Consider the following 17,889-nt stretch of genomic DNA (forward strand, 5'->3'; position numbering starts at 1 on the left):
TGAAAATCAAATCTTTAAAAGGTTGAGTGAAAAGCAAAAGGTTAGGAAATAGCTTTAATATCTGGGGGTAGGGAATAACTTCTTTAAAAGGACATTAAAAATGATAAAAGGCCTGTTTTTAAATTTGTTGGCATTAAGATTTAAAACTTCCATATAAAAAAGAGACACCAAAAGAATAAAGTAAAAAAGAAACCAGGGAGCATAAAATTCACAATGCACGTAATCGACTCAGAACGCCTAGAATTGGATAATGATTTTCTATAAATCAACATGAAAAGATGATCTAAAGAAAATGGACAAACCACGTGAAAAGGATTTACAGAAGGGGTTGCCTGAATGGTCAATAAACTTAAGAAAACATGTTCCATCTTCGTAATAATAAGGAAAATTAAAACAACAGTGAAGTGGGGTTTTACATATAACAAATTCTCAGAAGTCTCTCAGTAAACCTGGATGATACCTGTTTTAAGAATGATGGAGGGAGGGCGCCTGGGTGGCTCAGTTGGTTAAGCGACTGCCTTTGGCTCAGGTCATGATCCTGGAGTCCTGGGATCGAGTCCCGCATCGGGCTCCCTGCTCAGCAGGGGTCTGCTTCTCCCTCTGACCCTCCTCCCTCTCATGCTCTCTGTCTCTCATTCTCTCTCTCGCAAATAAATAAAATCTTAAAAAAAAAAAAAAGAATGATGGAGGGAGCGCCTGGGTGGCTCAGACAGTTAAGCATCTGCCTTCGGTTCGGGTCGTGATCCCACGGTCCTGGGATCTAGCCCCGTGTCGGGCTCCCCGCTGGGCGGGGAGCCTGCTTGTGCTTCTCCCTCTCCCTCTGCCTGCTGCTTCCCCTGCTTGTACACTCTCTCTCTCTGTCAAAAATAAATAAAATCTTAAAAAAAAAAAAATGAATGATGGAGAGAGGAGGGCCCCTGGGTGGTTCAGTCGTTAAGCGTCTGCCTTCAGCTCAGGTCATGGTCCCACGGTCCTGGGATCGAGCCCCGCATCAGGCTCCCTGCTCTATGGGAAGCCTGCTTCTCCCTCTCCCACTCCCCCTGCTTGTGTTCCCTCTCTGGCTGTGTCTCTCTCTGTCAAATAAATAAAAATAAAATCTTTTTTTTTAAAAAAAAGAATGATGGCGAGAAATGGCAACTGATACACAGGCTGGTGAGAGGTTAAATTGTCATGATGACTTTGGAGAACCATTTGCTAACATTCAGTAAACTTAAAGGTGCCCATGCCCTCTGTGTAGAAACATATTCATTCTAGGACTGTTTGAAATGGGAAATATTGACAATAAATTAAATGTTGGGAGAATAGGTGAACAAATTGCCATATAATTACATAGCAAGTCAATAAATTGAACCAGACCTGCATGTGTCCAAATGGATATATCTTGAAGACATACCAATGTAGGGTAAAAAAAAGGCATTTGCAGAAATCATAAGTAAATAAAAACAGACAAAACAATACTGTATGTTATTTTATAGATGCCGGCAAATGAAATAAAAACATAAAAACGTGACTGGGTAGGCGAGATGCTGCTTTCAGAGCAGGCGTCTCCTGCTGTTGGAGGGAGGGGCATGGAACTGGGAAGGGCAAAAAGAGAACTTCAACTTTGTCTTTTTTATTTTTCTGAAAAGATGGCAAAATGGCAATATTATGACAAAATGGTAGGATGTGTGAAATCTTGGTGGTATGTGAGAATTTGTTATTTGTTTCATAACATACCATAATTTTTCATTTTATTAAAATTTTTTAAAAATAATTTATTTCTTTATTTGAGAGAGAGCAGAAGCAGGTGAGAGAGAGAGAGAGAGAGAGAGAGAGTGAGCATGAAGGGGGTGGGGTAGGGGCAGAGGCAGAGGGAGAAGCAGACTCCCTGCTGATGCAGGGCTCCCTCCCAGGACCCTGGGATCATAACCTGAGCCAAAGGCAGACCCTTAACCCACTGAGTCACCCAGGTGCCCCCATACCATAATATTTTTAAAAAGAGAATGACATGAGAGGACAGAAAGGGCAGATGGAATCTAACTTGGAGAATCAGGGAAGTGATACTGAAGTTACCAAATCAAGAGCTAGAGTCCCACACCCACTTACTTTAAGGACAAGGGTGTCACACGTTTACCATATGCCAAAATGTGCCCCAAGAAGTGGCTCTCATGTCCTCCTACATGTCTTGACGTGTGGGTGAAAGAGAGGTCCCCTGGTATTTGAATCTCTCATCCTTGGCTTAAAACTGGCTTGTCCTAGCCCAGGATTTTTTTTTTTTTTTTTTTTAACACATCAGGCTAGATCTTGCTGCAAAAGGCAGGTGTCCCTTTTTGCAGAAGAGGATATAAGCCAGGTAGTGGGGATGCGTGAAGAGGTGAGCGGATTTCCATGTGGGGATATTAGCATATTATTCAGGAGCCCTCCAGCTTACGTGATAAGAATTCTCCTTGAAAGAAAATGGTTGGAAGCCCAGCTCTTAAGGTGATCCTTCTAGCTCACCTTTTATGTTCTCTGACTTCCCTGGGACACCAGCTTCCAGCTAGGCTATCACTGCGGCCACTCAAGTTATTTGAAGGTCTCTAAACCTATTCCTTTCAGAAACCTTACACTATTTATTCTCTAACTTGATGGTGTTCAAATTTGGGCCACAATTTTAAAAAGACAAGAGAGAAAAAGTCAATATTTAAGCCCCAGGCACGGTCAAGACTGCCTGCAGAGGACACAGGTCACTTTAGAAGTAGCCCTACTTTCTTTCTTTCTTTTTTATTTTTAAAGAGTTTCTTTATTTATTTTATTTGAGAGAGAGACACACACACACAGTGCACACGCATGAGCTGGGGGGGGGCAGAGGGAGAGAATTTCAAGTGGACTCCATGCCCAGTGTGGAGCCCCGCATGGGGCTGGATCCCACGACCCTGGGATCATGACATGGGCCGAAACCAAGAGTCTGACGCTCAACCGACTGAGCCACCCAGTCGCCCCAGAAGTAGCCCTATTTTCAAAATGTAAACCAGATAATGGCATTCACTCCTTTGCTTCAGATCCTCCAGTGACTGCTAGAGTGAACAAAATAAGATCGAATCCCTTGACTATTGCCTATTTCTTAAAATCACCTCTGGCCATTTTCGTCTTCCCTTGCTTATCCTCTAGCCATCCTGGTCTTCTTGCAGATCCAAGCCCTCCCCGTCTCACAGCTTTTGCACCTGCCATTTCCTCTGCTCAAAGCGGTTCTTACGGCCACGTTTCCCGTGCCTGGCTCATTCTTGCTGTTCGGTGCAGCAATTCTCAACCCTCGCGGTGCGGCGCCTCCCACTTCAAGGTTTTGATTGAACTGGTCTCAGTGGGGGCCTCGGGAATGGGTATGACTTATAAGCTGCTCAAGTGATTCTCACGGGCAGCCAGAGTTGAGAACTGGTGCTTTCGTGTAGACAGCACTTCATCAGGGACCAGAGCCCTGGAGAGGGTATCTCCTTTCTCTGTTCTATCTCAGCTCCTTCTTTAGCTTCTTTCTGAAGTCACTACAAGGTATTGGACTTGTTTACTTTGTTTCGCTTTTGATCCATCACTTCTACCAAATAGTGGTTCTCTAGTGCCTACCAGAAGCAGCATCTGAAAACTTACTAGAAATGCAAAATCTTCAGCCCTGTCCCTGACTGAGAGGCATACTAACGTTGGAGACCCACTGCACTGAGTGTAAGCTCTAGGGAGCTGGGACCCCACCTGCGTTGTTTGCCCTGCATTCTCCTCTAGCCAAAACCCAATGTGGGGTAGAGGCTCAACAAACCTTGGTTGAATGAGCCAGTGAGAGCACATTTCTTTTGTCAGTAGCTCACATGTCAACTGAAAGTCCAATGAAAGGAGCAAAACAAACAAAAGCTCCAAAACCAACTTTCACTCCATTTCTTAAAACCTTCTAAGTGTATTCATAGAAGATTTTTTCCTCACCCATCACGACCATACAAAAATTGGTGCATTATTAGATATCTGCTTCTGCTTTTTTTTTTTCCAGAAAATGCAGCAATTTGAAATGTACCTAAAATTACTTGTCATGTAGATGGGTAGTATTCTATTTTTTTTTTTTTTCACTTTAGGACCGTGAGGTGGGAGTTAATTTGTCTAGGTTCACAGATCAAATCAATTTCCACAGGGGCAGATGTTTGAGAATTAGAATCCTATTGCCATGTCCTTCCACTTCTAAAATGTGCAATCATGTTATAAAGAACATAGGCCACGTTATAAAGAACATGGGCCACTTCTAAAATGTAGAATCATGTTATAAAGAATGTGGGCCAACGTAAGGCCAACTCCATACCTGTCCTGAGCAGCAATGTGTATAAATGAATATATTGCCTCTATTACCATAAAGAAAGAAAAATAAGAAGCAATCTAAATGTTTAACTATATGGAAATGATTAAATCATGGAAAAATGATTCATCATGAAAAATGGTATCATAACTCAGATATTATTCAAGATATTTTAAATAAAAAAAGCAGGTAAGGAAATGGTTTATAAAGTATAATAGCACTTATAGAAAAATCGTATTTTTAAAATATGTTTTAAAATGATGAAATTCTGGAAAGATCTGTACTCACATCACAGGGATTGCCCCCAAGTGTTGAAACTATAGAAAATATATATTGTTTCATTTCTGCATATGTATATTTCTAAGAAATTTTCTCTAATAGTATGTGTTACTTTTGTAATAGGGAGATGGTAATCCCCTAAGAAAACATTACTTAAGTATTGCACCAAATACCCACTATCCAGTTAAACTTTTTTTCTGGTATTATCATCTCGTCTTCCCTAAGAAAACCCAAATAACTCAGTAAACCTCACTTATTTTTGAAAAGGTTATCAGTAATTAAGGTCAAGCTTTCTTCTAAGAATCTGGGACCTAAAGACCCAGTTGGAAACACTCCCAGGACTTGTAAGTCCCATCTTGACAGGTGACTGCCTTTCTCCACATGAGTGTGGCTGCAGGTAGGATCCCCATGCCACCATTTCCTCCATGGCTGTGCATTCCTCCCCGCTATGACTCCGCACCCTGACCCCGTCTCTTCTCCTCCCTTTCTCCTCTATGGCAAGGTTAGTCTCTCTCACCTCTGTACTTCCCAATTCTGGCTCAAGAGGCCCCCGCCTTACAGACACATCCCATGAAGACCTTGCTCTCTACTCCAGTGCCTGCAGTGCATTCCGCCCCTAGCTGTGTACCTGCAGGAGTCATTACCTCAATCCCTGTCTTTACACCAGGGGCTGGCAGAGGAAGCAATCCCCTTCCTCACAAGAGAAGGGATAACCAAGTTTCCAGCCTTCTGGGGACTGGGGAGTAGTGGAGGGGGTGTATGGACTAGAAAGTTAGCTCTCTTCGAGACTCTGGGAGCATAAGAACACTACCAGTATAAGAACACAGGCCATTTTTACAGAGAAATAATAGGAAACCATGTACTAACACTGCAGTTCAGCTGTATTATGGGTTAAGCGAGTTGTTATGGTACCATCGGGAACCAGTCACTCTTTTAAGCTTGCTCCAAATAATGACTTTCAATGAACTTTGGGAACACAGCCTGCCCCTAAGGTTTGGACTATTTGGGTTTTGTTTGCTTCTCTTAGCTAAAATAATAAAATGCATTTTTAAACAAAAGAGCTCCTTTACAAAATCCACTGTGTTGTCAAAATGGCACTCATCATCAGCAGTACTTACTGCCCAACATTTATCATTGGAGTTCTCCTCCGGGATCCCAAAAGCTTATAATAGGAAACTCGACTCCGTTACTGATCCTGGCACCTCTCTATCTTAAGAGGCAAAGACAAAGAATGCAACTTTTCTTTCCGAAAGTCATAGCCCTTCCTCTATTCTGAAGGCTAGAATCAGAAACGGGAAATCCTGAAGCCACAGACTCTCAACTGGTGTAACACTCAGCAACTTTATTTGCAAATGGAACAACAACGGGTCAAGCAAACATTCCAAAGGCTTGGAGGACTTGGCAAGAAGCCTCCCCACCCCGCTCTGCTCTACCTAGAGAAGATGGGATGTTTGCCAGGGGACCAGGGAGAGTCATAAAATCTCTTACTCACCATTTTACTGAAAAGAGTTGATGTGCCTGGCACACGGCGACCCCGAAGATGCTGTAAGGCGGACAGTGAATGTGCAAGTTAGCTTTGCAGAGTGCACTTCCTTTTTTGAACTGTGTGGTCTGTCCAGTCTTCACACATTGATATGTAGGGTTTATTTGCATGTTATCTCAGCCCTCAGAGCATTTGTATAACTGACCAGGTTTATCAAGTTATTATGCTTTAATAATATGAGGACAGGTACTTGGGAGAGGTTTGAAGTCTGAAAGATGACATGGAATTTTTTAAGAAGTGCCTGGGTATTGGGGCGCCTGGTGGCTTAGTCGTTAAGCATCTGACTTCAGCTCAGGTCATGGTTCCAGGGTCCTGGGATCGAGCGCAACATCGGGCTCCCTGCTCGTGGGAAGCCTCCTTCTCCCTCTTCCACTCCCCCTGCTTGTGTTCCCTCTCTCGCTGTGTCTCTCTCTGTCAAATAAATAAATAAAATCTTAAAAAAAAAAAAAAAAGAAGAAGTGCCTGGGTATTACATTTTGTGAACACAACCTGTTTTTTTTTTTTAATTTTTTTTAAGATTTTATTTATTTATTTTTGTGAGAGAGAGACAGAGCAGGGGGTGGGGTGCAGAGGGAGAAGCAGACTTCCTGTTGAGCAGGGAGCCCGAGGTGGGGCTTGATCCCAGGACGCTGAGATCATGACCTGAGCTTAACTGACTGAGTCCCCCGGGCACCCATGATTAACCTGTTTTATATAAAATCTATATTTGTGAATCTATCTATCTATCTATCTATCTATCTATGAATGAAGGACACAATCTAAAATGTTAACAGTGATTGACTTAGGTTAACGTTTTATTACAAATAATTTTTGTTTTGTACTTTGCTGACTTTCTGACTTTTCTGTTTTGAGTATATATACTTGTTAAAAATGTAACTATGATCCTAAAAAGAATAAAAGGAACACGATAACAATCCCAAATGTATTTAAATCTATCTCACCAACATTTAAATGGTGGCGATACCCATAAACTTATCATAGGATGGCATTCGTTTCATTAAAAATATAAATTGTATGTGAATCTAGCTTCATGTGTTAGGTTTTTAGCAATTTTTATTAGCATCACCTATCTCAATCTCTCATGCTGGTAAACTATATTCTTAAAGCATGGTGTTTGATCTCAAATCCCATCAATTATCTGCAATACCTGTCTGAACACATTCTGGTACCAGGATTTATCTCCTTTATTTTGAATACATAGCCTGACACTAAAGTAATTTCAAGGGCAGAAGATCATTTGTGTTGCCTCTTGAAAAGGAAAGGCAACTGATGCCTTAATTTTGGGTTGCAAATTTCTAGATCTTCTTGTAAGTACTACCACCTAGGAGCGGGGCACCAGATTTTTTCACTTGATGCTGAGCTAATATGAATTACTGCTATGACAATCCAAATCCTATATTAAAAAAAGATGTTTCCTATTATTTATTTTTTTAAATGAAAATGCTTTTCAAAATGCAGATGTGATTAGCAATATGGGTAGCATCATTGCCAGAACAAGGAGTGAAGACGGAGCAGGGGGCAAGTTCCAGAGGTGGAAAAGAACCTGATACTGCCTCGAAACCTGTGGGTATTTTAAAGAGGGTGTGGTCAGGAACTAGGTGGGTAGTCAGGAAATTGAAATTGCCGTCTCTGGCACGTAATAAATGCTCAGTGAATAAAAGGAGGATACAAAATGTTTGTTAGCGGAAGGCCTTGAAATGGAGACATTCTTTAGCTTAACCAAAACGCCTTGTATCTACTATCTGCTGAAACAGTTTTTTCACAGTGCAGGTACAGTTCAGAGTGTAAAGCAGTGGTTTTCAACCTGGATGCACATTAAAATTACCTGGGACGCTTTTAAAGATCCCAGTTCCCAGGCTTCACCCAGACCATCAAATCAAAATCTCTAGGCTTGAGACACAGTCATCAGTATTTTTTAGTTTCCCAGGAAATTCCAAGGCGCATGCAAGCCTCTCTAGAAGGAGGAGCAGATGACTCCTGCCAGCAAGATGGTGAACAGATCACCAGGCAAGGCTTGCAGGTAGAAATAACCCTGATACTCTGACATTGTTTACTACTGAGTTTTTTTTTTTTTTTTTAAGATTTTATTTATTTATTTGAGACAGAGAGAATGAGAGACAGAGAGCATGAGAGGGAGGAGGGTCAGAGGGAGAAGCAGACTCCCTACCGAGCAGGGAGCCCGATGCGGGACTCGATCCCGGGACTCCAGGATCATGACCTGAGCCGAAGTCAGTCGCTTAACCAACTGAGCCACCCAGGCGTCCTGTTTACTACTGAGTTTAACAACATATTTTCACCAGACAGTCCATAATAATTGCTTATTCTTGGTCATTCTATGATTTTTCTCTCTGTACCAGTAAGTTGGACAAAAATGACAACATGAGCAGAAATCTAGCAATTTCCATTAACAATGTAGCTGACTAGATAAGTCTCTGGTTAAGACAACTCGGAATACATTCGAATTCGTTCATTTGCATTCCATTTCAACTTGTGCTTATTTCCAAATGAAACTTAAGGTAATTTTTAGTTGTTACTGACATACATTCAGCAGTCTGTCAAAAATATATATTTAAAAGAAGTAATTTGACTAAGAGAAAACAGGTAAGGACTCAAGCTCCCAATCCTAATTTATCATCCACCAATGAGTTTTTATTTTTGGAGTGTAATCACTTTACTTAAGATATATTTCAAATATCACATATGTGATATATTTCCTGTGAAGTCAGTTAAGTATATAAGCCCCTGAGCAGGAAGGCAAAACAGGAAATGCAATAAAGATGACAGACAATATAGAGATACCCTCTGAAGAAGATAAAGTTCTATTTTCCTGGTATGGGCACTGCAATTATTCCTGCTAGTGAAAGGGAGAAGTAGCTGAGAGGATGCAAGAGTCGTTAGAATTCTTTAACTACTTGGGCATGCATTCTCTTTTCCTAAATTTGCATTCCAGGGAACGGCTTTTGTTCAGGCAAGGATAAAGAGTCCGCCATGTTGGTATTCACCGGTGACCGCTAGGGGGAGACAGTGAGGCCCAAAGATGTGGGGTGGGTCACAGAAACCAGCTTCATTTTTCAAAGTCAATTGACAAGAAGATGGAGGGAAACAGCATTAATAAAAATTTAGGTAACACTACTTACTGAGCATTATTTAAAAGCATTGTCAGTGTTGTATCTATCAGGGTCTTAAAAGGAGCCTGGTTAAAATGGTTAGCATAGAGGGTTAGAATGACTTATAAACTCTTACATAATTTCACCTTTATTTCCCAAATGGCTAACATTTTAGAGAAGAAACAAATGATCACCTCCTTTATGTGCCCAATGCTAACATGCCCCGGGCAAGACCCCAGAGATAGGAGAACAGAGGGATGTTGAGTCTCACCTCTTCCAGGAAGCCTTCTCTTCTGCGCACTCCCTCTTCTCCCCCTTTTTCTGGACGCCTGCAGACTGCACCACCAAATGAAGCTCTTTGATATGTTTGCCTTTTATGGTTCTCCCATTGTATCGGCTGCATTAAGTTTGGCTCCCTAACTAGATTTGAAACTCTTCCAGTGCGAATTAATTTGCATACTTCCTTCTGTCATCCTAAGATCCTAGAGCAACTTTTATTTTTCTAAACTTTTTTTTTTTGGCTCATGGGTTCCTTTCAGAATCTGATAAAAACATTACACCCTTTTGCACAGTGAGCCCGCAGGCGTACGGCCTCCCTTGAGACCCACTATTTATGAGAAGCTGTAGGAACTCTTGGCTAAAATATTATCAAATACTAGGAGATGGCCACTACATTACTGCCCTTTGACGATGAAATTAAAGCACAGAAATGTGGAGTGACCCCTCGAGTTTCCAAACTGGGAAAAGCGTCAGCTAAAACTTCATTATTTGGTAAACTTGTCTCTTTCTATCAGCATGCAATTGAACTGCGCCAGCAAAGAACTCAAACTCACAAAATAGATTCGTAGAAATTCAAGGAAATTCTAGTCTCCCTGTTTGGATAGATATGGAATAGCCAAGTGGAAAGTAGCAGGAAGAAAGCAGGATAAAAACAAGCATGTTTAAAAAGGGTGTGCAAGAGGAAATGGGCAGTTCCTTGGTTTGCCTTATTTCTCTTTCACTTTTTGTTTTGAAAACAGAGTGGATTTCAGCTCTTGTACTTTATATTTTTGATGAAAGCAGGCCTTAACCCATTCAGAACATCAGTGCTCTGGAAGAAATAACTTATTTATTTTTTTAAAGATTTTATTTATTTTAGAGAGAGAGGGGGTGAGCGGGAAGAGAGCCAGTGGAGGAGAGAGAAGGAAAGGGAGAGAATCCCAAGCAGACTCCATGCCCAGCATGGAGCCTGATGCAGGGCTCCATCCCATGACCTTGAGATCATGACCTGAGCTGAAACCAAGAGTCAGACTCTTAATTGGCTAAGCCACCCAGGAGCCCCTGGAAGAAATAACTTACTAATCAACTTTAGTAAAAAATGAACTCATCCTCCAACAGGAGAGTTCCCACTATATTTCAACAGGATGAGTAAATTGTTTTTAAATTCATGGAAAGCAGGGAACGATTTTCTTTACAAGTTAAACCCAACCCCAGGCAAGCATTTACTGATCTCTAAAAGAACTGCTGAGACAGGACAATGGAGAAATAATCTAAACTTTATTTAAGGGGTCTTTTATCAAACCAACTAACTTGAAAAGCAAAGAGACAAAGAACAAAGCATATAGAATTCTGTTATTTATTAATATACTTATTACTTTCTTTTGCTCTTTTGGCTATAATTTCTATCTTACTATCTCTTGGGGTTTGGGGAGCTTGTAAGGCTCTGCAAGGTCTCTTGAATCTTGCTGTTTTCTACTCATGGCTCTTGCTATTCTCTTTTCATGGCTTCTCACCTCTTCGGTCCTTATATGGTCTTCTCAGAGGCAGAATCTAAGTTGTAATCTTTTTGTCTCACTAGATCTCCAAGTCCAGGATGTTTAACTGACATCATCAAAATAAACACTCTCATTGGGTTGGTCATTGGGCTTGACAATTTGTTAATAATAATTTGTACTTTAACGAGTAAAAGAAAAGGTCATATGTGAAAAATGTATTTCTGCTTTTGTCCCCTTCCTTCCTTCCTTCCTTCCATCCTTCCTCTTTCCTTCCTTCTCAGTTTCCTTCCCAATAGTAAGGTTAGGCCAGAAAGGTTGGAAAATAAACAGATGTGCCTTGGGATTTTACAGACTCAGAGAAGATGACAAAGGGGAAAATGGATCTCTCTGCCATTTCTTGAGTTCTTATTCTTTCCCACTGCCAACTAATTGCAAGTATGAATATACTCATTTTCCTAGTTTGTTGTCTGTTTAATTTTAAAAAAGGAATATTTCCATTTCAGTACAAGATACATAGTGGTGAAGACTTACATTCTTTTCTTTCTTTTTTTAAATACCCTGATTTTTCAGGCAAGAAGCCTACCTAAATATAAAATTATCTATGACCTAATATAAAATTAGCCATACCTGGGTGTAACCTAGTGACAATTTTTCTTTTGATCAGAAGAATGCAAATGTTGCTATTTTAAATTCTATAGTACCTTTTGGAACTCAATACTACTACTTAGCAATGTTATAGGAAGTCTTCAGAGTATCTATAATGTAGCTATGAAACAAATTTATTATAACATAATTTATGAGATGATTCAAGTCATCCTGACCCTCTTTTTTTTTTTTTAATCCTTTCTAGGCTGACAGCCTTTAATAAGCTAGCACATGATTAAAAATTATTATAGATCTATACATGATACTGGGAAAACTGGATATCCATAATGCAAAAGAATGAAGCTGGAGCCTTACCTTGTACAATACCAAAAATTAACTCAAAATGATCAAAGACCTAAACATAAGAGCTAATAAAACTATAAGACTTCTAGTAGGACACACAGGGGAGAAGCTTCATGACAAAATTGACATCGGATCAAATGACTTCTTGGATAGGACACCACAAGCACAAGAAACAGAAGAAAAAAATAGGTAAATTAGATTTCATCAACATTAAAAACTTTTGTGCATTAAAGGATGCTATCAATAGAGTAAAGAGGCAACCCCAGAATCAGAGAAAATATTTGTAAGTTGTATATATGATAAGGGATTAATATCCAAAATATATAAAGAATTCCTATAACTCAACAACAAAGAACAACCTGATTAAAAAATAGGCAAAGGACTTACATAGATATTTCTCCAAAGAAGATATATAAAAGGCCAATAAAAACATGAAAGGATGCTCAAAATCACTCATCATTAGGGAAATGTAAATCAAAACCACAAAGAGATACCACTTTTGTATCCATTGGGATGGCTATTATTAAAAAACCTAGAAAATAACAAGTGTTGGCCAGGATGTGGAGACATTGGAGCCCTTGCTCATTGCTGATGGGAATGTAAAATGGTGCAACTATTGTGGAAAACAGTATTGTGTTCCTCAAAAAATTAAACATAGATTTGAACTTATGATCCAGTAACTCCACTTCTGGGTATATACCCCAAAGACGTGAAAGCAGAGATTCAAAGATATATTTGTACAGTCATGTTCATTGCAGCCCAAAGGTAGAAGCAACTCAAGTGTCCAGTAACAGAGAAATGGACAAACAAAATGTGATATATATAAATGTGATATATATATCTTGAATATATAAACATAACATCAATATATATATTTCATTGCTTTTTAAGGCTGAATAACATTGTATGTTGTATATAGGGAAATTCTGATATATGCTGGAAGATATTCACTAAATGAAATAGATGCAAAAGGACAAATGTTCTATGATTCCATTTATATAAGGAACCTAAAATAGTCAAATTCAGAGACAAAAGTAGAATAGTGGTTATCAGGGCTGGGGAAGTAGGGAATGGAGAGTTATTTTTTACTAGGTGCAGAATTTCAGTTTGGTATGATTAAAAAGTTCTGTGATGGGTAGTAGTGATGGTTGCACAACAATATAAATGTACTTAATGCCACTGAACTGTACACTTAAAAATGGTTAAGATGAGGGCACCTGGGTGGATCAGACAATTAAACATCCGCCTCTTGATTTCGGCTCAGGTCATGATCTCAGGGTTGTGGGACCAAGCCCTGAATTGGGCTCCACACTCAGTGGGGAGTCTGCTTGAGATTCTCTCTTCCTCTCCCTCTGCCCCTCCCCTGCTCCCTCTCTACAAAAAAAAAAAAAAAAAAAAAAAAAAAAAATTGTTAAAATGGTACTTTGTCACAATAAAAAAAATAACTCCTCTAAAAAATGTCACTGAACCCACTATTTAGAGGAAAGTACTAAGCCATTCTGCCATAAAACATTATTTTCAGTTTTTAGATTTTATCTTTTTGGCTTTTTTAAATGTCACAAATATTAGAGTCATATTCAGAAGGATTTATATCAATAGCTTTGCATAATAACAATAGTAACAGCTACTGTTTATTGTTTGTCTACAAAGGCCAAAGTCATTAAATACATTATATCGATAAATCAACACAAAAATTCTATGAAGGGAATATTATCACCCCTGGGCATATCTTAGGGCTTGGGGGTTTAGTAACTTGTCTCTTGTTAAAAAGCCACATCACTCCCTTATCTTGAATCATTTCACTGCTCTTAGCGTGGTAGTGGTAATGAATATGAGGTGGGGGTGGAGCGGTTGGGGGGAGTTGGAGGTGAGCAGAGAGATCGATGTTTGTCCTGTGAAGTTGTTATGTAAGTGTGCTTGTGTGTGATTGAGGAGAGAATACTTTTATTTATTTATTTTTTAAATAAACCTAAGGTGAGCCTAGTTTCTTATCCACCACTTTGGGTTATTTTCATAAATAACTGTTGGGAAATGAACTCAAGAGTGCTATTGTGGGCTGTTGTATGCAGCGTCCCCTTGCATATACCAGCCAAAGGGCCCTGGGGAAACAGTGGTGTAAAGCCAGGGTAAGGATGCCAACCCACACCTCAAACATTTATTAGTTGCCAGGTATACAATGCTATCTACCAGGTGATCAGTAGAATGAATAAGCTACTTGAGTTTTGAGTATAAAAAGGGAAAACCTTAGCGATTCACCAAAGCTTCTTTTCCCATTAGGCCCAAGAGAATATGAATGCCCATCCAGCTTTTCGGGGTCCTCTTGATAATGGCTAGGGTTCAGGGTAATCATCAGAATGTATGGCCTGAGACAGAGGACTGTTTTCCCCACGTGTTTCTTTCCTTGAGTTTGTGGTGTGCCTCCCTCAGAGAGCATGCGGGGGTGGGGATATACCGTGCCCCGTCTGCCTGGACCGAGCTACCCCTTTCCTTCTCAGGAGTCTGCTTTCTCACAACCACAGGCCAGGCTGAGCCAGGTAAGGCCTGGCAGCCCGGAGGTCTTCATCTCCCCCAATTTCTCCTGATTCTTCCTCAGTTTAGATTTAGAGATGTTCTTCTAGGAGCTGATTCCTGTTGGGCAATTTCTGGTGTCTCAGTGGTGCACCCTGCTGGAAGTGCTCTACCAGATATGTCACTTGGGAAGGGAAGTTGGAGGATCTGGCCGTCAACAGTGAATCTGCACCTTTCCCTCCATTTCCAGTAGAAGGGGTTCTGACAAATCATTAAGCTGACCATAGGGAGTCTGGTTGAGGCTCAGCTTTTTTCTTGTTTGATGTTATAATTCAAAAGAGTGCAAGGAATTTTCAGTTTTTACTATGATAAGTCCCCTTAGTCCAGGTGCTCTATAGCAGAGACTCTCTCAACAGTGAATTGTCTAAGAGCTGAGTTCAGTATTTGCATGCATTTAACAGATCTGAATTCTTTTTGATTCACCCAGGTTTCTGGGGGCAGGGAACAGGAATTCTTTTGATATCCCAGGGCTACTTTCATATCCTAAAGGACCAGGCCGGCACTTCTATGTTTAGAGCTCCATCTCCGTATCACACCTAACATATTAAAATGCATTCCATGTCCAATAACATTTTTCTTTGTTGTTTAAAAAAGAACTTGAAAATTGTCGTTAAATATTTTGCTTTCAAATTGTTTGCAAATAAATAATTTGCTGTGATCTTTCAGTAATTATGTGCATTCTGAATTTGTGTGAAGTGAGAAAAATGAACAAATTTATTTATAAATGCAGGAAATGTTTATTAACAATAACAATTAATGGAGTTGACATGATAATATTGTTTATGTTTATTAAACATTTATTAATTTTGATTTTACATTTTTTCCTTTGGTATTTTGAGTCTTTTTTTTAGGGGAAGTCTCAGACCTTTTCAAAAGCTTTGAGGCCTTAAGTATCACACTATTTAATGGATAAAATCATACAGTCACTTCCCTTAATCACTTTCTTTTCTTTTTAAGATTTTATTTATTTATTTGACAGAGAGAGAAAGAGCACAAACAGGGGGAGTGGCAGGCAAAGGGAGAGGGAGAAGCGGGCTTCCTGTTGAGCAGGGAGCCCAATGTGGGGCTCGATCTGGGATCATGACCTGAGCTAAAGGCAGATGCTTAAACAACTGAGCCACCCGGGCACCCCCTTTAATCACTTTCTTATGTGGGTAGCCTTACCTCATAAGACTGGGTATTAAGCTGGACCATATGAAATTGCTGGTTATTTGTTTTTTTTGTCTTTGTGTTTGTGTGTGTGTGTTTTTTTTTTTTTGTAAAATATGACTGAATAGAGGCAATTTCACATGATTTAACCTAATTGTTTTTTGTTACAAATACAATACATTCATTCCTTTGGAAACAGAGTTAAACTGGAGAGGTAAGACTAACAAGAGCAGAGTGCTATGCATGGAGTAGGCACTCAGTAGGTATTTGCTGAATGAATGCATGCAGGTACCAATGAATGACCCAACAAGAAGCAACAACATACACAAGAATGAAATTGCATGTTATGGACTTGGGGTGATGAAACTGGTGGAATATATTAATCATACAAAGCACTTTGGCAATTACTTTTAAAACCAACATTCTCTTTTTAATTTAATTTTGTTAACAAGAGACTGGCATTGCCTATGGGAGAAAGCATAGTGTACTGCCTACTGCTCATTCAGGAATAAAAAAATGGAAACACCATAGGAGTTTAAGGAGGAAAAGAAGCCTTGTGGATCTGAGAGTGGAGATTTCAGAGGCCAATAGGATGTTCATGTTGCTTTTCATTTGGCAACAAGAACTGTCTCCAAGGGCAGGATCCTTAATTGGAAAGTCTTGGTTTTTAGTTTTGTTTGATCCCAAGGAAGTCAACAGCTTAATTGTTTTTTTGGCTGGAAATCCTAGAGAAAACAAAGGATTATCAAATCTTAATGATTTAATAAGACTTCAACTTTGGGTCCATCCATCCATCTATTTATTTATCCCCTTATTCTATTGCATCATGATGTACCAGATACTCTCTAGGGGCTGGGAACAGAATGGGGTTTAGGATACAAGAGACACATTTCCAAACTAGAGGGATATTCTCTTGTGTAGAAAGATGAAATGTCATTAGTTCTGGAAAAGCAGAGGGAAAAGTGCTCAGGAAGCATAGACAGAGAACTGATTCATGGAGAAATTGGAGAAGATTTCACTGAAGAGATGTTAATTGTTCTGGGTCCAGAAGGAAGGTTTTCCATGATTAGAGTAACCAAAGAATGAGAAAAGGGGAGGGGGAGGAGGAGAAGAGGAAAAGAAAAAAAAAAAAAAAAAAAGAATCATGCCCCAGGAAGGATCCACCACAAAGGTTTTGGTTTAACTGGCATGGATGGACATCTGTTTTATTTTTCTTTTTGGCCTTTTTAAAGAAGCTAACCAGGTAATCTAGAGAGCATTAGGTTGAGAAACACTGGTGTGGAAGGAGTAGAAACACACAAGGGGAATAAAGGAGAGGGGGCTTGGATTGGTTGAAGGAGGAGAAAGTTGGAGAGCATTCTACTTTAAGTAAATAGTATGTTAAAAAAGGTGATGTTTAAGGTTTTCAATCTCATGATGGGGGCATGTCCAACCTAAATGGGACATTGGAACTGAACATTTTGCAGAAAATTGGATGTCTGGAAGAGATTCCTTGAGAGAAAGATTCAGCAAGAAAGATTTCATCAAGAAAGATTTCTGGGGCGCCTGGGTGGCTCAGTGGGTTGAGCGACTGCCTTCGGCTCAGGTCATGATCCCAGGGTCCTGGGATCGAGTCCCACATCGGGCTCCCTGCTCTGCAGGGAGCCTGCTTCTCCCTCTCCCACTCCCCCTGCTTGTGTTCCCTCTCTCGCTGTGTCTCTCTCTGTCAAATAAATAAATAAAATCTTTTAAAAAAAGAAAGATTTCTGGTGGACCATCCTGAGTCAGGTGTGAAAAGTCAACCAGAAGATGCTAGCGTCCTTAAAGTTACTATGTAGATAGGTGGAGGGAACTTGATCTTCATTATCCATGAAACACAAAATGTGGAAACTGAACCAAGAAATTTACATTAAAAAACTGTTGCAAAATGAATGAAAACAACAGGACCTCTCAAGAAACAAATTAACCCTTAGAATACTCAGAGTAACAGAATTCCCACAGGAAACAATTTCCCCTGAGGATTAAGCCTGTAATAAGAAATTACTAAGTACACAGTTAGAAAAAAATGCCATGAGAATGAGTTAGTACACTTAATAGACAAAACAATTGCAGTGCAGAAAATATATATTGGGGAGCAAATTAAGAGAGACTCCCAAATGAACATGTTTCATATATTCAAAGAGATAAAAGTAGGAAAATAGTACAGTAGGCTAGGATTAATTAAAAATAGATTAAGGTCTTGAACGTAAGATCTGAAACCATAAAGCTCTTAGAAGA

General features: G+C 39.8%; 1 protein-coding gene across 2 annotated transcripts in view; it reads right to left on the reverse strand.

Moving 5' to 3' along the window:
- The window catches only part of LOC118006474 (FYN-binding protein 1-like), a 150,522-nt gene extending 144,190 nt beyond the window's left edge, over positions 1 to 6,332 (reverse strand). For both annotated transcript variants that reach the window (XM_034999143.1, XM_034999141.1), the window contains exon 1: positions 6,057 to 6,332. In XM_034999143.1, the coding sequence (XP_034855034.1) occupies positions 6,057 to 6,059 (3 nt within the window). In that variant the 5' untranslated portion in view covers positions 6,060 to 6,332. The remainder of the gene's footprint in view (positions 1 to 6,056) is intronic.
- Positions 6,333 to 17,889: the final 11,557 nt, after the last annotated feature.

This window comes from Mirounga leonina, unplaced genomic scaffold (genome assembly GCF_011800145.1).
Source record: "Mirounga leonina isolate KUSES-001 unplaced genomic scaffold, KU_Mleo_1.0 Mir_97, whole genome shotgun sequence".
In the NCBI taxonomy this organism is placed as follows: Eukaryota; Metazoa; Chordata; class Mammalia; order Carnivora; family Phocidae; genus Mirounga; species Mirounga leonina.